This window comes from Bicyclus anynana, chromosome 7 (assembly GCF_947172395.1).
Source record: "Bicyclus anynana chromosome 7, ilBicAnyn1.1, whole genome shotgun sequence".
NCBI classification, from domain to species: Eukaryota; Metazoa; Arthropoda; class Insecta; order Lepidoptera; family Nymphalidae; genus Bicyclus; species Bicyclus anynana.
The window spans coordinates 9346916-9371157 of record NC_069089.1 but is presented as its reverse complement, the minus strand read 5'-3'; the positions used below and the strand labels follow the sequence as shown (position 1 = coordinate 9371157).

Sequence of the window (24242 nt, the reverse complement as noted above, 5' to 3'; positions counted from 1 at the left end):
GACAAATCGGTTCAGCCCTTCTTGAGTTATAAATGGTGTAACTAACACGACTTTCTTTTTTAACAATGATTACTCACTAAATTGGTTCAGTTGTCATGATGTGATGTTAAAAAATGGTACCACGGGAAACTTCAGTGGTTGTCGCTCTTGTCGTCATTTTTGATTTGATCATTGTCTATGTATGGTCAGCACAGTTGACAACACCTCAATAATTTAAACTATATAAAATGGCAACACTGGCAACACAGATACATAAAAAAAACATTAGTAAAAAAGTGACACACACGCCATAATGTAAATTGCTTCTAGATTTGGCGTTTGAGTTAAAATTTTGCATTTAGATGCTATTAAAATCACTTTTTACCTTAAATTAAGGCATTTAAAATGTCTTCAGTTAATGTTGGTAAGGGCTAAATCAATAATTATGACCCATCAACTATAAAACCTTGCCATTTAGACAAATTAGGTTTGACCAAAAGAATCGAAGCCATTTCGTTTCCTACGTTCGAACGTTTCAGACCTAATTTCCTTTGTAAATCGAACTGATTAAATAGCTAAATAAAGTATGATGTATTGTGAAAAATATTGTTTCGTGGTGATGGTTAATGTGTTCGCCATAGTTGAAGTGCTCGCTTGATCCACGGAGTCATTGCTGCTGTTGTTGTACGTAATGTTCAGGGTGTATGTTATAGCTGTCAAGGAGCAGTTGATCGTCAAAACTTTAAACTTCGTTTCTTTTAACTTTTATAGACAGTGTTAGTGATATAGAGTTTGTGTTGTATGTAATTATTAATATATAATCCGTAAAATAAATTTCGTAACTAAGGTGGGTATTGACGTTATTGCAGGACCAATCTTTTGTAAAATCAGTCAATTATTCGGTTTTTTAAAAGCGGAATGCTTTGCATTAGTTACAGAACATAATTTTATTTAAATTTTGTATATAAATATTCTGGTACATATGTGCTTGCTTAACAAAATCATAATGTTTTGTTTTTTTTTTTACTAGGTTAATACCTTGCAATGGCTCAATACTATCAAATAGTCGGGCAAGGGCATTCACTGACTCTTGAAGATCTGCAAAGATATAATTTAATATGTCCTGATGGCATTATAGTCAACCAGGATGACCAACAGTATGCACAACAGCAGGTTTGTTAACTAAACATTACAAAAATACTTTCATAGTATAGTAGTATAGGGGCCTCCTTTCATGTTAAGGGAGGCCCCCCAACATTTACTTTGAAAACTATTTTTTGCATGTTAAAGATTGAGAATTCTTTAATTGGATAAAATAATATAAATTCAATAAACAAAAATTATAAATTTATCATCAATTAGTGTATGACAGGATGTTATGACCAATGTTAACTGTGTACTAGCGGATAACTGGAGGGCAGTTTGTCCTGGGCCTCGGGGTCTTAGGGGGCCTCCTAGATCTGCGGTCAGAGGCAAACAAACATGTTGCCTTGATCAATTTTACTAAAAAAGTTTGAATATAATTATTCATCATTGTGGCCTTATGCTGATAAAAACTTCATATTTTGTAAGTAATTCCTTGCCTTCTTTAGTGCCACATAAAAGTCTAGATAATCAGACAATACAACATGGAAGACTTTGGCAGTGTGTTGGGGTAATAAAAGACTTGCCCCAAAGTTTGGAGATGTAAATGCTACACTCACATTTTTTTATTAGTAAAATATGGCCTCATTCAGCTTTGCCGCCTCAGACCTCATCCATTATGTGGCTTATTCAGCCACAGCATACATATTACAGAATTAAAGATTTTGCTCATCACAAAACATTTATGTATTATTTCATTTGATGAGTTGAATACATGTTTATTAACATATATTATATTATATTATTTAGTAAGGAAACTAATATAGTTTTTATTTTAGTTTTACAAGATCTTACATTCATGTAAAAACTAAACTAAACTAAATTTGATAATTTAGTGATGATTCAAATTTTAAGGTTTTTATTGAATAAAATATTTACAATTTACATACAAACATAATTCAAGTCTATTAAAAATGAAACAATTTTGCAATTTATTTGTGTTATTTTTTTTAATAATAAATTCTTAATAGTTACATTTTTGTTTAAATTTGTCATCAATAAATGTAACTTATTTTTATTACAGGTGATTGTTCAACAAGCGGAACAGCCTAGTGACATTATAGTAAATGACAGTGTCCAACCTCAATTAGTTGTTGGTGATGGACTTCAATATCAACAGCAATATATCATCCGTCATGAACCACCACAATCAGCACCACCGCCTCCACTTCACACTGACTTCCAACAACAACAACAGCAGCAACAACAACAGCAGCAGCAACAACAACAACATCAACAACAACAGCCTCTGCATAGACAACAGGTAATTAATGATATCTGAAAGCAGGTAAAAGTTTTCTAGTAGGTAAAGACAATTTTAGATGTCGGTAAACTGCTGATGAAATAAATGAAATTATCTATTTATATTTTTACTTATTTATATAAAATTTATATCTTGAATTTTCTGTAATAAAAAATAGATGTATTGATTTAATTAATGCAATATTTTTATTAAGTACTTTATTTGTAGGTTTACTACACCTCTGAGGCACAGGTTGTGTTGCAACAAGCTCAGCAGATCATTGATGCATCTCTGATGCAACAGTCATCTACACAGCGTCCCCAACATGTATGTCTGTTAATTAGATAAATGTCATACTGTATAGAAATGAAACATTATGCATGACATCATTAATATCTTTAAAGCTTTTTCTTAAATGTGTACAAAGTTAACAATGTTTCAACTATGCTTGGTCAAACAACATATAATTTCATCCTTTACACTATAGATAGAGATTTTTCTTTGAATCATTTTGTTTTGTCATCACCTTTCAATGTCTAATTTCAGCATTTTCAGTTTCTTTTTGCATCAATTTATTTGTTATACTTTGTTGTGCTCTGTCATGTACTTGTTGTAGGTCATATACATAAGCACAGCAAATAATCCAATGTATTAACTATATATTTAATTGCTCTTTATTAGGTTTTTCTTTTCATTCTCTTTGTTACAATTTGATTTGGGTTGCAAATATTGAGTTTACGACTAGACAGTCCTAGTGTATTAAATATTTTAACAAGCTTCCATTTTACTTTCCCTGTTTTGATTTTGTTTCCCTTTGTATGGGCCTTTTGATTTGGAATATAATTTAGTCCCTAACATTAAATTAGACTCTAATCTATTTTACCATGATTAATATCTTCAATGCTATAAAGCAATAATATGGTTCTATGGAGATGGTACATAACCATTAGAACTCGTTAAGATAAAACTATGAAGTCTAGGCTCATTGTTGTTTCTTTTGGCAAATATTGTGGTGCTACATTTTAGGGATTTTATTAATATTTGAATTAAAATTAGACAATTTTTACAATGCATTTGATTAAGTTAGTAAATATAGATATAAATGTTTGTGTAACATACAAGTTGAATTCAATTTGAGAAATTGAAATAGTAGTTTTAAGTTCCTATCAAAATATAAAATACCAAATAACATTTGAGAATGCACACAATTTTGGCCATCAAATGATTTCATTGGTTTGAAATAAAAACTTACATATGCCTATGTTATATTATTATAGATAAAGGGAGTATTTTTGTTGATGGCAAAAGTTCAACTTAATTTATTTAAAGTAAAATTATATATTTTTAAAAAAAATTAGAACAAATAATGTTATTTTCTTTGATGATTTTGGTATGAGTAGCTGCATAATGTAAGTGCTAGTGTATAAATCTGGAGTCTGGAGATGGTTTATTACTGTTCATTATATTAATCATTTCTGGGTAAAGGTGTATCTTTAATTCATTTTGCTTAAAATATCATTTATAATTTTTTGCTTTTTGTTTATATATGATATAGCATAATGCCAAGGAAAAGAAGAAATATGTATTCTTTTAACTTATCTAATACAGTCTCGTAATAGATATATAGATAGTATATTGTAATGTTATTATACAGTAATGTTCTTAATGTTAAAATATTACAATGACATGTTTTAATAATATTTATACATTTTGGCTTCCTAATTGACACATGCACATAAAATATTTGCAATCTTTATTTAAAATATTAGTATATATAATATCACAATATATGTCTGACAATCATGAAATTTTCACTTAAATAGCAAAAATGAAGGTGCTTTAAATAAAATATTACAAGGCTAGTTTTTTATCTACACTAACTTTGAGCAAAAAGTATCAATCTAACATTTAACAATCTATTTATTCTTTAGGCTTATTTTTCTGTATGAGTAAATTAAAGTGTTGCGGCGCTTAGTTGAAAAAAACTGCTTCACTTTGCAAAATGAAAATGTATGTACTAACAGGTTTATAATATCATTTTATATTCTATAAGATTTTTATACATACGAAAGTTGTAGTTAGTTTAAATTTTCATTCTGTATTCACTTCCTTTCACTCTTGTACATTTTTAATATTGGAATGAATATAATAGAATGGTTTGGTTTAATAGTTTTAAGAATAAAATCTTTCAGTTTTAAGAATGTGATTCTGCAAGTCATAATTCAATGGGAGATGTATTTTTGAACTATCTTGATAAAGATATATTTATTTTTACTATTAAATTATGTAAATATATGAACTCACGCTAAGTTTTATAATCTTACGTTAAATTGAATGTTATTTGAATAGTAAAGTATTATTATTTACTGATTTGTTAACAAGGTTATACCACCAATTTATATGATCTACTGATAGACGTTTGAGTCCTATTTTTTATGCTGGCTCTATATAATATAGCTTCATTCTTTAAATACTCTAATGAAGCTGTGAGTATTGTATCTTTGTTTAAATTATTGTGCATATAAATGCACTTTGCCGAGTGTTTTTCAAAGTCAATGTACTGTAGAAATATCTAGTTGCAAAACAGTCTTACAGGTTGCATAATTAAGTCTACAAATTTTCGAATGTTTGAAGCTGTATATGCTGGCATGCACATACAACAATGAATATTTAATGCAACCAGCAACCCCTATCCACACAAATCCAAAAATCAAAGTTACCCCCAATTTAGGAGTAAAAGAAAACATTCGATTGAACTAATGGTTATGCACTAAATTTATACAGATATATTATGAATGTGAAAATTAGTTTGCTTGTTACAGCTAAACTACTAAACTGATTTCAAAAATAGTTCACCAGTCAAAGCTAATATTATAGGCGAGTAAAGTAGAATATTCTATCCCCATATTTCCGTGGGTACGGGAATTAAGCGAGTGGTGCCGCGGGGCGTCCGCTTGTCAACTATAGTACAAATAAATATTCATTCAAAATGGAAACTTGTTAATCTTAAAATTGTATTAAATTAATTTTCCATAGTGTCTCGTAATTAATGGAAGAAACGCAAATGATAATAAAAATTAGATTTTTAAAATCTTAATTACAGCATGGAAAAATATGTAAGTTATATATACTATGCACAAAAATTAAGGGAGCAGAAAAAAAATCCAAATTTTTGGGGGATTTTCAACAGGCTGTAACTTATACAAAAATGGTCATACAGCAAAAAAAAAAAAACAAAATTGTAGCTCTAAGTGTGTAGTTTTTGGATCTGAGTTTGAAAATTTTTTTTTGAAAATATTTTTCGAGTAATCATAAGAAAACCACCGAAAAAAAATTTTTGAAATTTTTTTGGTTTTTTTTTTAATCTACGGACGTGGAAAAAATTTTTTCGACTCAACCTCCATATGGACCGGATAGCTTGTTTATTCAGATTTAATTTTGTTTTTTTTTAATCTCGATACGAGCATTTCTCGCTGAGATATCGATGTTTGAATGGAAAAAGATCATTTTGTCTTTGATTACCAATATCTCAGCAACCAATGATCGCACAGAAATTTTGAGGTTGGTTTTAAAAACTTGAATAAATTTTCTACAAGGATTAGCAATTGCATTTTGAAAAAAATTTTTTTTTCAATCATTACATGAATTTGAAAAAGCATCCAAAAAAGGGCTTTTTGTCGTTTTTTGGAAAATCAAGCGCCCAATCAAAAATATTGCGGAAACCACTGACGTTAAGTGTGCCTTTTACTGTTCAATATACCCACAAAAACCCTACAAAGTTTCAATTCTATCCAGCCAACCGTTTTTTTTTCCCACTTGATCGAATTTTTGAAAAAATTAAAGGAGCAAGAATTTCGCTCTGAAAATGTCATAATTTTTATAATGCGGGCTGTTATCAGGAGCAGAGGTGGCAATACGCGGTATTAGCACAACACACACACACACACACGCACACGCACACACACATCTTCGGAGAGTGAGTTTGGAGTCACAAAATACTGTGGAAGTGACGAACCACAGTGTCTCAATCTCTGATAAAACCACACACATACACGTGCGCAAGCACAAAACCGTAAATCCGCCGTGCAACCTCCACGTGGTACGCTTTGGGTAACGCTAATGTCGGCGGTAATTTTTTTTTTATTTTTTTTTGATTTGGGCCAATTGAAAAAAAAATAAAAATTTTTTTTTTTGTTTCTCATAAATTTTCGATTTTTTTTTTCTTAAATTTTTCAAGTCACTAATACAGAATTGAGAGAAAAATTAAAAGAAAAAAAAAATTTTTCATTTTTGATAAAAATTAAAAAAAATTAAAAAAAAATTACCGCCGACATTAGCGTTACCCAAAGCGTACCACGTGGAGGTTGCACGGCGGATTTACGGTTTTGTCCTTGCGCACGTGTATGTGTGTGGTTTTATCAGAGATTGAGACACTGTGGTTCGTCACTTCCACAGTATTTTGTGACTCCAAACTCACTCTCCGAAGATGTGTGTGTGTGTGTGTGTGTGTGTGTGTGTGTGTGTGTGTTGTGCTAATACCGCGTATTGCCACCTCTGCTCCTGATAACAGCCTGCATTATAAAAATTATGACATTTTCAGAGCGAAATTCTTGCTCCTTTAATTTTTTCAAAAATTCGATCAAGTGGGAAAAAAAAACGGTTGGCTGGATTGAATTGAAACTTTGTAGGGTTTTTGTGGGTATATTGAACAGTAAAAGGCACACTTAACGTCAGTGGTTTCCGCAATATTTTTGATTGGGCGCTTGATTTTCCAAAAAACGACAAAAAGCCCTTTTTTGGATGCTTTTTCAAATTCATGTAATGATTGAAAAAAAAAATTTTTTTCAAAATTCAATTGCTAATCCTTGTAGAAAATTTATTCAAGTTTTTAAAACCAACCTCAAAATTTCTGTGCGATCATTGGTTGCTGAGATATTGGTAATCAAAGACAAAATGATCTTTTTCCATTCAAACATCGATATCTCAGCGAGAAATGCTCGTATCAAGATTAAAAAAAAACAAAATTAAATCTGAATAAACAAGCTATCCGGTCCATATGGAGGTTGAGTCGAAAAAATTTTTTCCACGTCCGTAGATTAAAAAAAAAACCAAAAAAATTTCAAAAATTTTTTTTCGGTGGTTTTCTTATGATTACTCGAAAAATATTTTCAAAAAAAAATTTTTAAACTCAGATCCAAAAACTACACACTTAGAGCTACAATTTTGGTTTTTTTTTTTGCTGTATGACCATTTTTGTATAAGTTACAGCCTGTTGAAAATCCCCCAAAAATTTGGATTTTTTTTCTGCTCCCTTAATTTTTGTGCATAGTGTATATTTTTACAGAATTATATAAGTTGAATACCTAGTTTACTTTATAAACTAATAGGTGGTGTCTAAAATCAACCACTTGCGTTTTATCCAATAATTATGGGACACTCTGTATAAATGACTAGCTGACGCTGCGCGGTTTCATCCGCGTGGTTCCCGTTCCCGTAAGAATACGGGGATAATAAAACACTTATAGCCTTCCTCGATAAATGGGCTATCTAACACTGAAAGAATTTTTTAAATCGGACCAGCAGTTCCTGAGATTAGCGCGTTCAAACAAACAAACGAACTCTTCAGCTTTATAATATTAGTATAGATAAATTATGTGGGTCGGTTATTTTACGGAAATGGTTCCAATAGTAAATCTAATGTTTTTTTTTCCAAAGCTGCAACAGGTGAGTTCAGCACACGTATTGTCACAGCCCACTGTGATACACCCCGCGCAGCAGCCACCGCCGCAGCCTCCACCTTCGCCTGCAGCTGCTCAACATGGACCCCCACAAACAGTTAGTTTAACCACTTTTGTATGACAATTTGTTTCTCACTGCGTCTAGCTTATCATCATTATCAACCCATATTCGGCTCACTGCTAAGGGTGCACCAAATATGGGTTATCTCTCCTCAGAACGAGAGGGATTAGGCCAATAGTCCACCACACTGACCCAATGTGGATTGGCAGACTTCACACAGAGAATTAAGAAAATTCTCTGGTATGCAGGTTTCCTCACAATGTTTTTCCTTCACCGTTTGAGACACGTGATATTTAATTTCATAAAATTCACACAACTGAAAAGTTGGAAGTGCATGCCCGGACCGGATTCAAACCCACTACCTCCGGAAACGGAGGCAGAGGTTATATCCACTAGGCTATCATGGCTCTACGGCTTAAATTATATATTTTCTTTATTTTTATACTTATTATAAAACAAAGTCCTCCAAGCAACTGTATGTTCGCGGTAAAATATTGAATTAATTATCTCTTATTATGATATAGATATGTTTTTTTCCACCAATATAATATATGTATATGTATATATTCATGAGGAAGGTAAAATTTAAAGTAAAAAGAAAGTATAAAGATATACAATTTGTCAAGGTTTTGTGTAAATTACTTGATATATGATGATAATTGATGGAAAAAATAAAGCCGCCTATGAGTTTTCAACGAAAACGCTGCCTAATCCTTTGAAATAAATAATGCATGGTAGAATATTAAACTTCTATAGAAGTGTCCTACGATAGTATCTGCTAGTATTTAACAAAACTGCTGCAGGAGATTTTTATAATATAAGTTAAAAAATAGGGAGACCTTTTCCCATTTTTACCTTTCATCACATTAGTCTAGTAACTAAGTTGTACAACTTGGTCATTAATTATAATAAAATATTAGTTCTACATCCTTGTTACTAAAAAGCGACGAAAGATTTTAATTTAAAACTTTGTTACAGCCACCTCAACCACAACAGCAGTTGTCCCGCGCTTCACCCCAACTTATGCAGCATTTACAACAACAGCAGCAAATCCATTTGCAACAACTACAACAGCAGCAACAGCAGCAGCAGCAACTTCAACATCAGCTACAACAACAGCAGCAGCACCAACAGCACATGCAGTCCCAACAGATACAGCCTCAGCAAATTCAACAAATTGTAATGCACGCTGCGTATGTCAATCAAGCTGTAAGTTTCATTGAAAATTTTAAACTCTCTGACTTAGTCAGTAAACAAAATCTTCCTGGCAACGACTGACTTATTGTGCACTCCGATATGTTAAGTTAGTTGTGGTCATAATCATTAACATCTAATAGAGATAGTTATATAGTAATCAACCCTGAGCATGCTAACCCACATTGGAACAGTGTAGTGTGTCTAACTTCTAAATCCACTCTTTCATATTTATTCAATAAATTATGTATACTTTGATTTGAAGTTTACGTTTCCAATTTTGTAACTATACAATCTTAATTCATTCTGTTCACTGAATGTCCACCTCACGCAACTTTCGTCACGTTAAAGTCAGTTTTTAGATTCATTTTCCATTCATCCAATTTTAATTACTTATATACTTGGATAGATGTATAATATTATTTCTTAAATGAAAAAAACGATTTAGGGAACGCCTACACGACAAACGCCACCGAGGTTACTGAATCCAGGACTGAACAGTACCGGAGGCGTGGCGTTGGTTCGTACGGCCGCGCGCCCGGTGCGACCTCGCAGACCGGCCTTGAGATCGCCAATGCCTACGCCGCCTTTAGTGCAGCAACGACTCCTAAACCCTCAACATCAACAGGTAATACTTATAATAATTTAGTAAAGAAAAATTTTGCGGATCTCCGTCAAGAACGAAGTTCTTTTATCATCATCATCATTAGAAGCTGATGGACGTCCACTGCAACATGGTCACCACCAGCATCCAGCGGGACCCTGCAACCTGCTTGATGTCCTCAGTCCACCAACACCGCGAAATACGCTTGTAAAACGCCGCGTGTCGTTTAGTCATATATAGCAACTTTACACATATAGACAGAACAATTTTACAAAGTCACAGAGTAATCTAGTTAATTATATTCAGATTGGTTAATTGATTAATTATTTATCTAAAACTGCTCTGGTAGGATCTTACCAAATTGGGCTAACAACACGACAAACAACAAGACGAGAGGAGAAGGGGAGTGTTAATCGATTTTAAAAGAATTAAGAATCCAACCCTTAACGCCCATTCACGTCACAAAACCCAGGCTCTGCTTGGATTTAGATGAACCTGGCAATCGTGAATCTATGGAATGCTAGGAGAATCGTTTCTCATTGTTATCAGGCTGCTGTAGGCAACACACAGGTGGGTAGCGGGCGCGGCTTGGTAGTAGCCGGATCGGTGGCGGGTATCGTGAGCGGCGCCGGGCGGGGGCTGAGTGTGGGCGCAGCGGCGGCGGGCGCGGGGCGTGGCATTCGCCCGCCGCGGCCAGGCTCACCGCGCGTGCTCAACCCGCACGCCGCGCACGCGCAGCACCGCCCGCCAAGACCGCGCACGCCACAACTCGCACAGGTATGTTCTAACTCCCTAAATCAAACTACAATAGTCAAATATTATGTGTTTTACCTACCTGTGATTAAAAATCAAAGATGTATATTTAAAGGAAATTTTTTAATTTACCTATTTATGTAAGCTTTTTATACCCATATGTAGAACAGAGAGAGTATAAAAAGAGGGTATATGAGTTTTGGGTGAGAGGATGTTTGTACAACCAATGGCCACGTCTTATCACCTAGCCCCTATATTCTCTTTTAAGTCGGGAATTTTCAAATAATTTTATCCTTTTTCAAATGCATTTTACCCAACGTTTTTTCAAAATTTTTAATTGTAATAATAATAAGATTTTTATACTAATTGTAGGTCTTCAAGTAGATTTCTCCTCAATATTATCTAGCAAAAAATGTTATCTAGCAAAATTTACACTTTTCCGAATGCCAGTACTGTTAATCAACTTCTTAATATTCCCACAGCAACAACAGCAGCAGCAGCATCAACAACAACATTCACTTACGCAGCACGTCCTCAACCACCCACAGCAGGTGCAGCAACTTAATCAACTGAAACTCACCACACAACAGGTTACTATTGCCAATAATTATCTTTTTTTAAATAATATATCATCATGTTATTTTAATGGTCTACTTTATACAGGTGTCCCGTAAATGGATAAAACGTAAATGGTAGATACACCACCTAATTATAATGTTTTGAATAAAAATAATTTGAACAGTTTTGAAAAAAATCTTAGGGTGACCAAGTCTGGAACTGAAGATCCATTAATTATGGGACAACCTGTATATTAGGCCAGGAATTTCTTTATGTTGGAGAGGAGATTTTGACCCACCATTAGGGTAGGCTAAAGGTAAAATGTTATCTATCTTGTATATGTATATGTATGACACCCATTCCATTCAGATGCGTGACGACACGAGACGGAAGATAAATATTTATTTTTTTAATTTTTTATAAGTTAAGCCCTTGATCTCACCTGATGGTAAGTGATGATGTAATCTAAGATTGAAGCGGGCTAACTTGTTAGGAGGAGGAAGAAAAACCCACACTCCTTTCGGTTTCTATACGTCATCGTATCGGGGCGCTAAGTCGCTTGGCGGTACGTCTTTGTCGGTAGGGTGGTAACTAACCACGGCCGAAGCCTTCCACCAGTCAGACCTGGACTAACTAAGAAAACCTCAATCAGTCCAGCCGGGGATCAAACCAAGGACCTCCGTTTAGTAAATCCACCGCGCGTACCACTGCGCCACGAAGGTCGTCAAAATGAAGATTATCAATGAAGTAGTTAAAATATGAGTACATTACATAAAAAAAAAATTGTGAGTATTGCGTTATTAATAGTTTTATGTTAATTTTCAGCAACACATTTTGTTGAACCAACAAAATCAACCCCACACCCAGCAATCTACACGTATAATTACCCCACAAGGAACTATTGTGACCCAAACACTGAGTCCAGCGGCCCCACATACTGTACAACAAGCAAACCAAAACAACGGTGCTGTACCCCAACCTGTCCTAAACGCAACACCACAGCGAGCCTCGCCCCTTCTCCAGCAAATTCAGCAACAAGTCAAAAAGGTTGCTGTCCAACCAAACAATGCCAATGATATGGATGATCTCGAAGAAAGTATAAAGGCTGCGATCGTGCAAAAAAACGCCCCTATTGTTAACGAAAACATCACACCCCCTCAACAATTTCAATCGGGCCCCCCACCATTGAGACCAGTTCATTCTGGAGGGTTAACTCCGGGCCCACATAACTCACAGCAACACCAAATAAACTACGCCCCCCAACAATTTCAACAACAACAGCAACAGATCACTTTCGAACATGCTCATGTACAGCAGCAACAACACCAACAGCAGCAACAACATCAACAGCAGCAGCAACCAATTCAACTCCAGCAACAGCAACCACAGCAACACCTACAGCAACAGCAACCACAACAACAGCTGCAGCAGACACAACCAATGATTAGTCAATTATTATTAGAATCAGACAATCCAGAAGAGGAAAGACAATTTATAACATTGTCTACCGGACAAAGGATTTCAGTTGCAGAATACAAACGGATTCATCACTCACGATTGTCATCACAACAACAACTTCAACAGCAGCAGCAGCAGCAACAACAACTGCAGAGGTAAGAATATAGTTATAGTAGGGGAGCCGAAGAGGGGATTTTTGCAGTAACTCGAGCGCGGCAGATAAACATAAGGGACTATACCTTGCACGTTGTTGAGTATCTCCACATAGTATGAGCCTTTAATATTGGTGGGTACGTTTAGGGCAACCAAAAAAATAACTAACTTCAGAAATACTCAACCAGCACGTCAGATTAAGATAAGTTGATAGCTAAAAAATGCACATTTAGAAAATTTGACGATTTGAGCGTAACGTAATGGGAGGGTTTGTAACGTAAAGTTACAAAATAAAACCCTTATATTTTAGTTTTCGAGGTACGACCGCGATTAGTTTTTTACTTATTTTGAAGGAAATAACCTCCTAATTAATCGCTAAAATTTTCTAACAATTTCAGTAAGCCAAAGTAATAAAAATAAAAATTGCTTTTACAGTCTGTAGTTTATTTTTTTTACCGCTAAAAGCAAAAAAAGTAAATAACCATTTATTCTTCCTATAATTTTATGTAATCGGTCTCCATGACGCTCGAGTAACTGCAAAGACAGCGTTTTCAAGTTCATGATTTTTAAATTAAGTTTTCTATGAAAACTTTTATTAATTGATATTGAAAACCGAAATATATTTTCGGACTTATATCATACTACACAAAATGAATATTGTTTATATTAAATTTGATGTGAGTCAACTATTTGCAGGGAGAGTGGTCGTCAAACATTGTTGAGAAGTAAGGAACAACAGAGACCTGTGCAAAGAGTGCCTCCGATGCAAACACAGCCGCAATCCAATAATCCAGCAGGTTAGATTTAACAATTCGTCTTTTATTTTATTATCATATATTATTATACAGATAACATTTCAACCTTACATATATTATTATGGTGGTGGAATTTTTAGTTGAGCTATCAACATTATGCTAAAATACTTTTTATAACAGAATTTGTATTTCATTGTTTTGTGATTTTCTAAAATATTTTTACAGTAAACTGTGAATCAATGAGTGGACCTTCTGAGCAAACTGCTGAGTCACAATCTGCAAAAATGTTGATTTTCCTACAAAATGGAGAACAGAGACTTATTACCTTCACACTGCCTAAAGAAAGTTGCACATTACAAGAAGTTCTGGAACAGGTTAGTTTAAACAATATTTTATACATATTTTAAAACTATATCTTTACTAATATTATATAGAGGAGTTTGTATTATTGTAGGGAGTATTCTCTGGATCAACTGAACCAATTTGAAAATTTATACGCCATAATGCTAACTTAAGGGGGGGAACCCTTGGCCAAGGGCTGACAAACCCTTGATTTCTATGACATACCCACTCCTAGCACAAGCTTATCATTTACTTGGAGGAGGAATTGGAATAACTCATGGTTAAAACAAGAAATAGCTTACATTGTTGGTATTATAAACTTAAACAATTTCATTTTATTTGTTTCAGTGTCATGTACCTTTTACGGAAGATACTCACATACAATGTATGCAAAACAGTAATAGTGAAATAGATTACTTTGTATCTGTAGGGTCAACTACTAGAATAGAAGAGATGCTAGAAAATCACCCTGTAAGTAATAACATCATTAATAAAGTAATACAATATTACAAATTACATGGTGTTGTAATATGTTGTTGTTATGTGTGTTATGACATTTTTATATTAATTCAAGAATTTGACTTGATAAAGGTTTCATAACATAATTATATATTTTGAAGTTGATGAAATGTTTTTTCTATATAATGCTTAAATATAATGATTTTATGTGAATATTGTATTGTTGAAATGGTTTTATCATATTTATTTTGTTACAGATGTTAGTTGGGGATATAAGTAGTAGAAGCTCCCCTAATGTATTGTCACAACCTCAGAGTAGTGAAATGTCTACTCCAGAAAAGGGACCATGCCCTGATAATGGTATATAAACATATTATAATTTTATATATCAATCTCAAAATATGAAGAAATATCTTTTTTGCTTTACAGTGATATAAAATGTTCTTGATTACTTAAATATATCTCTGTTTCGCAGTAAATAATAGCCCCGAATCTCCGGAACAAAGATCGCCGCCACCACGCTATGTGGACGGAATGTTGGCAGTCTGCAAGTCTTGCGGCTATACGGGTTATGACTTCAGCCGCTGTCAGAGGTCTGTCATTCAATGTTGCGACAAGGATCTTTTGGCACTTGAATGGCAATGATTAGGGGGTAGTTGCACCTCAAAAACACCACTCTCTAATACTTTCGGCTTTTTTTAATACATAACAAGAAAACGACACAGAACAGCGACAAGCGTACCAAGCGAACTACAGTCTCTTTAGACCGTAGACAGAGAAGCAAATGAACAGATTGAAAGGATGGAGAATGATTATCCAAACAAGTTGAAAATAGCCAATTAAGAACATATTTTGATGCTTTTATTAAAATGAATAAGTGTGAACACGAAATTACAGCCTGCGCCTTGTTGCAAATTATAAGTAACCAGTTGTCTTAAAATATGTTCTCGTAAAAACGTTTAACGAACTAGGATTATTATTAGAATGTTGAAATTACATTATATCTTCTGACTTAAATTTCAAGCACTTTAATCTATATACAGTGTATACAGATTAGATATACTCTGTATACAGTGTATACAGTGTGTCTGACTTACAGATATAGTCCATTGAATTCTCTCAAAAACTTAGTATCCATGAAGCGTGCCCTTTTCTCTTAGACTCAGGACAACATGTCTAACAAGTTGTTACATTATTGTTCAGTTCGTAAAGATTTTTGTTCATATTAGACTCAATTTTTTGAAAATAATAAATTACCCGTTAGCTTAAAATATTATGTTGAAAAAATTATTGTGAAAATGACATTGAAATCGAATATTTTTTGAGTAATAATGCCATGTCATTCAGTTGTCTAATTCTTTCTGTCTTTGCCCTTGTCTATTTACTTGTCTCAGCAGTTGTCTATTTACTTCTTTGTCTTCGCACTTGTCTATTTATTTCTCTGTCGTCGCACTTGGCTATATACTTCTCTGTCTACACTTTTAATTGAACAGTGACACTTATTACATATTAACCCTATTAGCCATTTAAGTCATAAGCCAAAAGATCCTTGATTTGAAATATTTTAATATAGTTATTTCACCTTTGTTTTTGTTTTAGATGTAAACGAGTATTTACAGAGGAACCTAAAAGTATACCAATAGCTAGTAAGAAAGTAGAACAAAAGAAAAAAGAACCAGAAAAACCATTATTAGAAAAACAGATGTAAGTACTGTTATTTACAGACATCAATTGTATAGGCTGCATTTAAAATGCGATAAAAACGGCGCACAAAAGTTGTTCCAAATGCTGAGCAAGGAGTCAACAGACATTAATATTAATGTAAAACCAAGCATATCTTTTTATTGAGTGGTCCGATTTTAATAATTATTTTTTTTATTATAATCCGAAGATGGTCTCGTATGCACTTGAAAAAACAATTCGAACTCTAAGACTACGGAAACGGGATGATTGATTATCATCTATCCATAAATTGTGCCATTGGTACACCTTCAAAGTGATCAGTAGATAGGAAATATTATGATGTTTTCTTAAGTTTATTAGTTTCCTGCATACGTTTGTGTTTTTAAAGTCGGTATTATTTTTTAATTATTTAATATATAAATATCATAGATAATGTATAAACAATATAAATAATTTCGTCCCCGCACCAAAAGGTTTCTGATTTCAAATAACATAAAAAACATCTCTGGAGATGGTATAAAAATATTTTTGTTAAATGAATTTTAAATTAAAAAAAATCTTTTTTTTTATTTACAATTCGCACCACGATATATTCGAGACGAAAGATAAACGTGGTCGACATTTATATTAATAATCGGAGCCAGCGGAATTGAAAATATTGCACGTCTTTTATTGTAATGGGTACTAAAGATAGAGCTATATTTTTACTCCGTTGGTATTGGTCGTTAATATCTTTATCACTTCACGAGATGTGTTGTTGACACACATAAAAAATTTTCAATCGGTTAATGTAATTTTCAATAGTAATATATTGAAGCGTTAATTATATTAATTCAAATACTTTTATTTTTTTAGCTCTTGTGGCGACGGTATAAAACTAAATTTATTGAAGTCTACAGTGAAAACACTAACCAGCAAAGCTGTAAGTAAAATGAAATCACAGTACATTTTATTTGGTGAAAAGAAATTGATTATCAATTCGTTTGCTAAGGTTGTACAAGAAAAAAAGCCAGCCAGAGTTAGGAAGCCGAGAGGAAAGCAACCAGACCCTGAACCGGTTATATTAACCTTGAGCTCAGATGAGGAGGACTCAAACAGTTCTATGATTAGTAACCAGGTAAGTAAACCAGTAAAGTAAACACTCGGTTAACCCGATCTCAGTAATACAGATAGGCAGATTATCTGGAATGCCAACTAACCAATTTATACTTATTTGTAAATCTATTTAATTTCGCACACCAATCTAATTTACCCTCTTGTTTTCTTTTTGATGTAACTTGAAACAACATTTGTTTAAAATTTAAAACGTAACAACATCGATCTCCTATTAAAAAGTGGATACACAATCAGTAACCAAAAAATGTTTCCACTCAATTAGTGCCAAACACAACTTCTTGGCACTCAATTCAAGTAGTTGCATTAGCAAATTCAACCTGAAACTCAATTTTTAATGTTGAATTTGGGATTTTATTGAATATTGGACTATATTTAAAGGCATAATTCTAAAACTGTCAAAGCAAAATTGGCCAGTTTTTAAGTGCAATTTTCTGCATGGTTGTGCGTCCTTTTATTATAAGAGGTCAATGCATAACAACCAAGGAGTTGATGATTTTCATTTGCTGAAGTTAGCAAGTTAAAAAGCGAGTGTTCTAACTTAGAGAAATGGTTTTTTTGTAGCATGAACAATCAATAAATAATAAGGAACCTTCACTCAGTGAAATTGAAAGTGGGACACCAGACAGCGGCATTGGAATGGATCATATGGACGGTACGTACGCTTAGCTTTATTCATATTGATCTTGTGAGCGCTCAAGACCAGTAGGCCAAGACATGCGACCCACGGCAGATCCCGTCAAGACAAAATGACGTATTGTAGAAAAATATCGCTTTCTCTTTCGTTTTATCGCAACAAAAGATAACGTACGTTAAACGCACGTATAACCGAACTTAGGTTCGAGTTCACCGACATTCGTTTAAACATAATCAACCGTCTACATAAGTTAAACGTCGTTTAGTCCAAATTTTCTGTTCACCACAACCTATATGTCGGTTATGGAAGTAAATTGGGCAGTTATGTTAACCGAGCTGCAGAGCAAGTTGGCAACGCTGTTAAAGATAAAAAATAAATTGTTCATAGAGCGTTCACTTGCCGTTCTCAATCGCTAAGTTTACAAATCAGAGTCAAAAAGCGTCTGGTGAACAGGAAAAAACGCTCCTTGTTCAAATTACGTTTAATATTTGACGGGCCGGTTATGTAAACGCCGTTTAAATGAAAGTCGGTGAACTCGGGTCTTATTTCGGGAAGTCCGTTTGGTTTAGAATGTAATGGGAATATGACAGACCTAACTAGTTTGTGTGTATAACCTGTAGATTCATTTCGTTAACGGATGTTCCTTCAGTTTTACACACCAACGTGCTTACGTTACGTTACGTTCGTTCGTTTCGTTTTGTAAAAAATCATCTTAAAAATAAATTCAACTTTCTTGAATTCTAAATTTTTTCTTAGCGAAAAAGAAGTGTTCGTTTTAGTAATTTATTACCTTCATTTAGAAATGTCTGATGGCGCCAGTAACATTAAATATTGCCAAGGCTCAAAATTTAAATAGAATACGCTTCTGATCTAAATTTACCCTAAATTTGATCTACCTCTAAATATGGGGGTATTTAGAAAAATCAGTGTTTCGTGGTAAACCGTTAAATTTGGGACAAATGAAAGATTTTATAATTTTGAAGTATACAAAGAAAAACTAAATGATTTATTTATGAATAGCGAGCTGCCAGACTTACAAGCTTTTAAGGAGGAAAATATTTGTACCTATAGGTTTATAAATATCGTTTCTAGACCTTCACATCTCCTTTTATACACCACTAAATTACGTGTGATTGCTTTAAAAAACTAGCCTATTAATTTTGTACGTTAAGGATGGGGCGGATAGTGGGTCAACGCATTTAAATTCCTAACATTTTTGTCACATAACAGTTGTCTTCGCTAAGCAGTAAATTAAATAGATAAATGATCGGCGTGACGTTGTAAGTCAAAAGAAGTTTCAAAAGCCCAAAACACTGAACCGAACCATTTCTTCACCAACATATTTTCTACAGGATTCTTTATGTTATTTTCTATTTTGAAAGTTGGATCTTTTTATATATCTAAATACTTCTTTGTCTACACCACCCACTTAGTGAATTATTATATTGTATATTTTTTAATTAGTGTGAATATTTCGTTTTAATAGTTATACGGTATTTACTATTTCTCAATCGTTAATTTCTAGTTCCTCAAACTGACGCCATCCATAGCACCCTTGCTACTGATCACTTAATATTAGCCTAGCACCTATATTTTATCTCACCGAGCCTCTTTCATTTACGCCATGTTTTTTAAAAATGTCTGTGACAACCAACCAAACACTGCGCTTTCTAGTAAGGCGTCCATTCCAGCGCCTTGGGACTCCGACGTTCATTTGCTCTTCGAACTATGAATCCCGCCTATTGTCATTTCAGCTTCGCGACTGTTGAGCTATGTCGTTGATTTTGGTTCTTCTGCGTATTTTCTCACTTTTTATTCGATCACGTACATGGACTTCGAGCATAGCTCGTTCTGTTGCCCGCTTTTTAACTGTGGCGCGTTCTTATTAACAAATATTTATAAAAAAAAGTAATAGTGTAACATTTTTCTTCAGTAATGTGCGTTGGTTTTCAACTCTTAAAACAAGTAATCTAAATATTACAAAACTAATTACAAGTAATAGAAAATGTCATTCATTATGCAAAAAAGTAATTAAAATTTTTAGTATTACATACCAAATATAATTTACAAGCAGAATACCTGTGTATTTATTAGTTTTTCCATAATCACTTTCACATAACCTTAATTTCATAAGCGGGCTTACATTTTAACGACGAATATAGCTATTAGATAAAGGTTAAATATTTTTTTATTCTGAAGAAATCTATGTAGTTCAATTTATTTCTATTTCGGAACAGAACAGAACCTCATTGTAATTATTATAAATTATTATCTAATTTTTCCCTTAAAAAAGGCCAGCGATTGAAGCGCCAGGATTTGGGTATCAGCGATTAAAGCGCCAATTTGACCGTTGCCAACTTCATTGTAAAGTCTTCGTCGCTTCGTTCCACATGACGACCGCGGTCGTTTTGGTTAACATGTTGCTCAAAATCTCAAGAATCATCATCCCCATCGCCCAAAAATCGTTCGTACTCGACTAGAATACTAAAGTAGTCCGAACTAGGTCTTACCATCAGATGAGAGTGTAGTTAGTGATCCAAAAACCTCGAGTCCTTTAGCTCTTTTTTTAAGCATCTGTTTGTTTTTAGGCCCCTTGAGAGCTAAACGACCAAATAGCTCTTTAGCTTCGAGTCTAATTCTATAAAGGAGTCTTCGTTCTTAGAACTTGGAGCCCTAATCAAGGACTAGCTTTTTGAAAAGGCTCGCGTCTTATCATAAAGGCTAAAAGGCTAAAGGCCTAAAGGGCTCTGAGCCCTAAAGAGTTTAGGCTTTTTTTATTCTGAAGAAATTTAGTACACACGTTTATTACGGATGAGAATGTATGATTAGCTGTGTGACGTTATTCTAAATCCAATATGGCGGACTATGTTTTCTATGCACTCCTGCAATATGGGTATTGAATGAAAGGGCTTGCTGAGAGTAACTCGAAAAGTAATGTGACGTCACTCTATATCCAATATGGCGGACTTCATATACATGGTGGACCAAGTTTTCTATGCACCCCTGCAATATAGGTATTGAATAAAAGGGCTTGCTGAGAGTAACTCGAAAAGTAATGTGACGTCACTCTAAATCCAATATGGCGGACTTCATATACATGACGGACTAAGTTTCGTATGCATCTCTACAATATGAGTATTGAATGAAAGGGAGAGCTATTTTTAAATTTTGAGCTTAAAATCTGTTTTCGTCATTCATGCAATGCCTAGATATCGATTTTGAAAGAAGTCGGTGTAGAAATAAGAAATTTGAAATGGTGGCCTTTTTACAAATATTGAGCGCAGAATCTGTTTTCGCCATTCTTGCAATGGTAGATATCGATTTTGAAAGCGATCGGTGCAAAAATAAGTAATTTCAAAATGGCGGCCATTTTTTTAAAGTTTGAGTTCAGAATCTGTTTTCGCCATTCATGCAATGACTAGATATCGATTTTGAAACAAATCGGTGCAGAAATAAGAAATTTCAAAAAGGCGGCCATTTTTTTAAATTTCGAGTTCAGAATCTGTTTTCGCCATTCATGCACGGCCTAGATATCGATTTTGGAAGAAATCGGTGCAGAAATAAGAAATTTCAAAATGGCGGGCATTTTTTAAATTTTGAGTTCAGAATCTGTTTTCGCCATTCATGCAATGCCTAGACATCGATTTTGGAAGAAATCGATGCAGAAATAAGAAATTTCAAAATGGCGGCCATTTTTTAAATTTTGAGTTCAGAATCTGTTTTTGCCATTCATGCAATGCCTAGATATCGATTTTGAACAAAATCGGTGCAGGAATACGAAATTTCAAAATGGCGGCTTCTTTTAAATAATTAACTTACCTGTATGTCAAACACTGAAATATCGCTAAATAAACATAAAATATTAAATGGCAATTTTGGCCAATTCACTGTAAACCTCGTTCCAATAAAAAAGCTAGTCTTAATCAGAAGACCACAGTCTAGACTACGACTACAAAACATTAAGCCCTGAAATAGGACTCGAGTCTAATAAGGGCTCGAGCTTTTTTGCGACTCTAGTCTTTTTAAAAGGTTCTCCATTCGACGAGCCCTAAAAAAGACTCCCGAGTCGTCAACATCAGGGCTAAAGCCTAAAGGGTTCGAGTCTAGGAACACTAAGTGTAGTACAAGGGCGATTAATAGAAATATTGATTAATTAAAAATAGCTGAAAATTAAATAAGTATTTTAACTCGCCAAATTACATCAAATCTCAAAACGCTCCTTAATTGCAACGCTAGCAAACAAGTGGAATATGAATAGCGTGATCGTTAGGAACGTTAAGTGGAACGTAGCCTCTGTGGACACTATAGCTTCTTACTTTCTCTGTCTACGATCGCTTCGCTAGTTTACTAGCAAGAACGCAGAGCCGTAAAGACAGTTTAAAAAAAAAACTAGTTGTCAATTTGTCGTGAATTCGTCTCATGGCGATTTGTATTTCTTGTTGTTTCTTGGCGAAAATAAAATGTCGCTGGGCATTAGGAAAAGAGGTATTTATCTAGACGTTAGTAGTACACAAAATTAACTTATATACTATTTTCAGTAATCAAATTCGTTCCCAAAATACATTTGTTGTATGCACTTGTCAATACGCTTGCAAAGCCATTAATCGAATCGATCGATGTAGAAATACAAATTTTATTGTAATAAATTGTTTTAGCAATATTATTGCACAATATATTTATGTAAATTCAATTTTAAAACCAGGTTTTACGCATTTGATGATGGTAATGACCTACTGCGCTGCGCGGTTGTTAAACAAAACAATCGATCAATAGCGCATTGCCGAATTCTACGCTGCTTTACATTAAAAATAATGATATTCGTAAGAAAACGTTTAATAGTACATAATATAATTACTTTATGTGAAATTATAAACATATAAACCCTTTTCTATATATCTGACTATTTATTTATTCTGTAGTAGGTTATGAAGATAAGTTGTTGATTTTATGGAACAATATAGTATGGTTTCAGATGTCCAAAATTTAAATAGTGATATTTGACGATTTTGTCTGAAATATTTAAATCAATTTTAAGGTAGTCTGTATTTAAATATACTAAGTAGAAGAGTTATACTAAAACTGATACAATGTGTGTAAAATTATACACAATTTTAAGACTTATTGTGTTGAAAATTTTACTTTTTTGATAAGGCTGGGATCTTTGAGTATATACTAGACCTGTAACAGTAGGTCCTACTCTTCCATAACTGTACTATTATAACTATAAAATAAAAGTTTTCAGCTTAAAGCTTTCTCGATAGCTCCATGCATATACTATAGCTTTCTCAATAAAGGGGCTATTTGCAACAACAAAAGGTTATTTCTGATTTTATACCTGTCTGCTGTATCCATTCCTAACAATTGTAACGTTCTTATCTAATACTCTATTATACCTACTCCTAACTATCTTTTGAACTAATCTGAGGGGAATGGAAATATCGCGTTTTTAAAAACTGTCGCTAAAGAATTGATGTTTCATTGTTGTAATCGTTTTCGTTGTGTAAAGAGCTCCCTAAAAAGGCCGGTTTGTGTAGTTAAATGGCATAAAAAAACTGCCAAAAACTTGTAGTTTAGTAAAAGATGGAGTATCGTTTCATTTGTAAGTATTTCTACCTTAATTTTATCAAATTTGTAATAAAAACAGATTCTTTTGACGGAACAGCAAAAATTTGATCAAGTAATCAAATAGTCTATGTATATATATTCAGTGGATAGTCTATGCAATGTGTTGGTTAATCTGTGTAAAAATTATGCGTGTGTGTATTGCGAGTCAAATTTACAGTTGTGTGTAGTGTATGGACACAGAATATATTTAGTAGTGTTAAATACTTTTGATGTGTGAGTTTACCTTGTCCCCCTCAAAATACGACAGACTTTTTGTTGATGAATTTGGGTGCCAAACAGGTGTATAGTCTAAATAGTCTAAGGTTTTAAAGTATTGACTGTTTATCTTGTTAAGATATAATAGATCAATGTATATAGTGTAAATCCATGAAACATCACTTACTTGAAACATAGCTTGCCTTCCATATAATTATACACTCTATATAGCATTACACCCACTCTCAATAGCAACAATTAAGTAATAAAAAGTACCTTTCAAGTTGCCAAAATTAGTGAAATATGTGCAGCTGTTTATGTTATTTTGATGCTTTATCATCCTAGCCTGTAAAAACTCAACAGTCGGCTTGCTTCCGACATCTTGCAAATAAAACTTTGCAAGAATTTTGTTTATGCCAGTATAGACTGTTGTTGGCCCATAACTAATAAATAAAAGTCAAGGACTTAATACGTTATCATATTCTTAGTTGCTCACAAACTTTTATACGGTAAACATGGCTAGTGAAAGAAAATCACTGTATATTGATT

The 24242-nt window shown here is 33.6% G+C and overlaps 1 protein-coding gene across 4 annotated transcripts in view; it reads left to right on the top strand.

Annotated features, from left to right (window-relative positions):
* The first annotated feature begins 248 nt into the window (after positions 1 to 248).
* The window catches only part of LOC112048693 (uncharacterized), a 32739-nt gene continuing 8745 nt past the window's right edge, over positions 249 to 24242 (top strand). The window contains exons 1-19 of one of the 4 annotated variants that reach the window (XM_024086374.2): positions 249 to 403; positions 1010 to 1152; positions 2147 to 2386; positions 2594 to 2692; positions 8081 to 8200; positions 9143 to 9373; positions 9807 to 9986; positions 10512 to 10739; positions 11198 to 11305; positions 12099 to 12886; positions 13581 to 13681; positions 13865 to 14013; positions 14330 to 14452; positions 14698 to 14800; positions 14916 to 15033; positions 16040 to 16144; positions 16979 to 17045; positions 17115 to 17240; positions 17801 to 17891. In XM_024086374.2, the coding sequence (XP_023942142.2) occupies positions 1024 to 1152; positions 2147 to 2386; positions 2594 to 2692; positions 8081 to 8200; positions 9143 to 9373; positions 9807 to 9986; positions 10512 to 10739; positions 11198 to 11305; positions 12099 to 12886; positions 13581 to 13681; positions 13865 to 14013; positions 14330 to 14452; positions 14698 to 14800; positions 14916 to 15033; positions 16040 to 16144; positions 16979 to 17045; positions 17115 to 17240; positions 17801 to 17891 (3106 nt within the window). In that variant the 5' untranslated portion in view covers positions 249 to 403; positions 1010 to 1023. The other 3 variants (XM_024086440.2, XM_024086519.2, XM_024086597.2) reach the window with 3 other exon arrangements.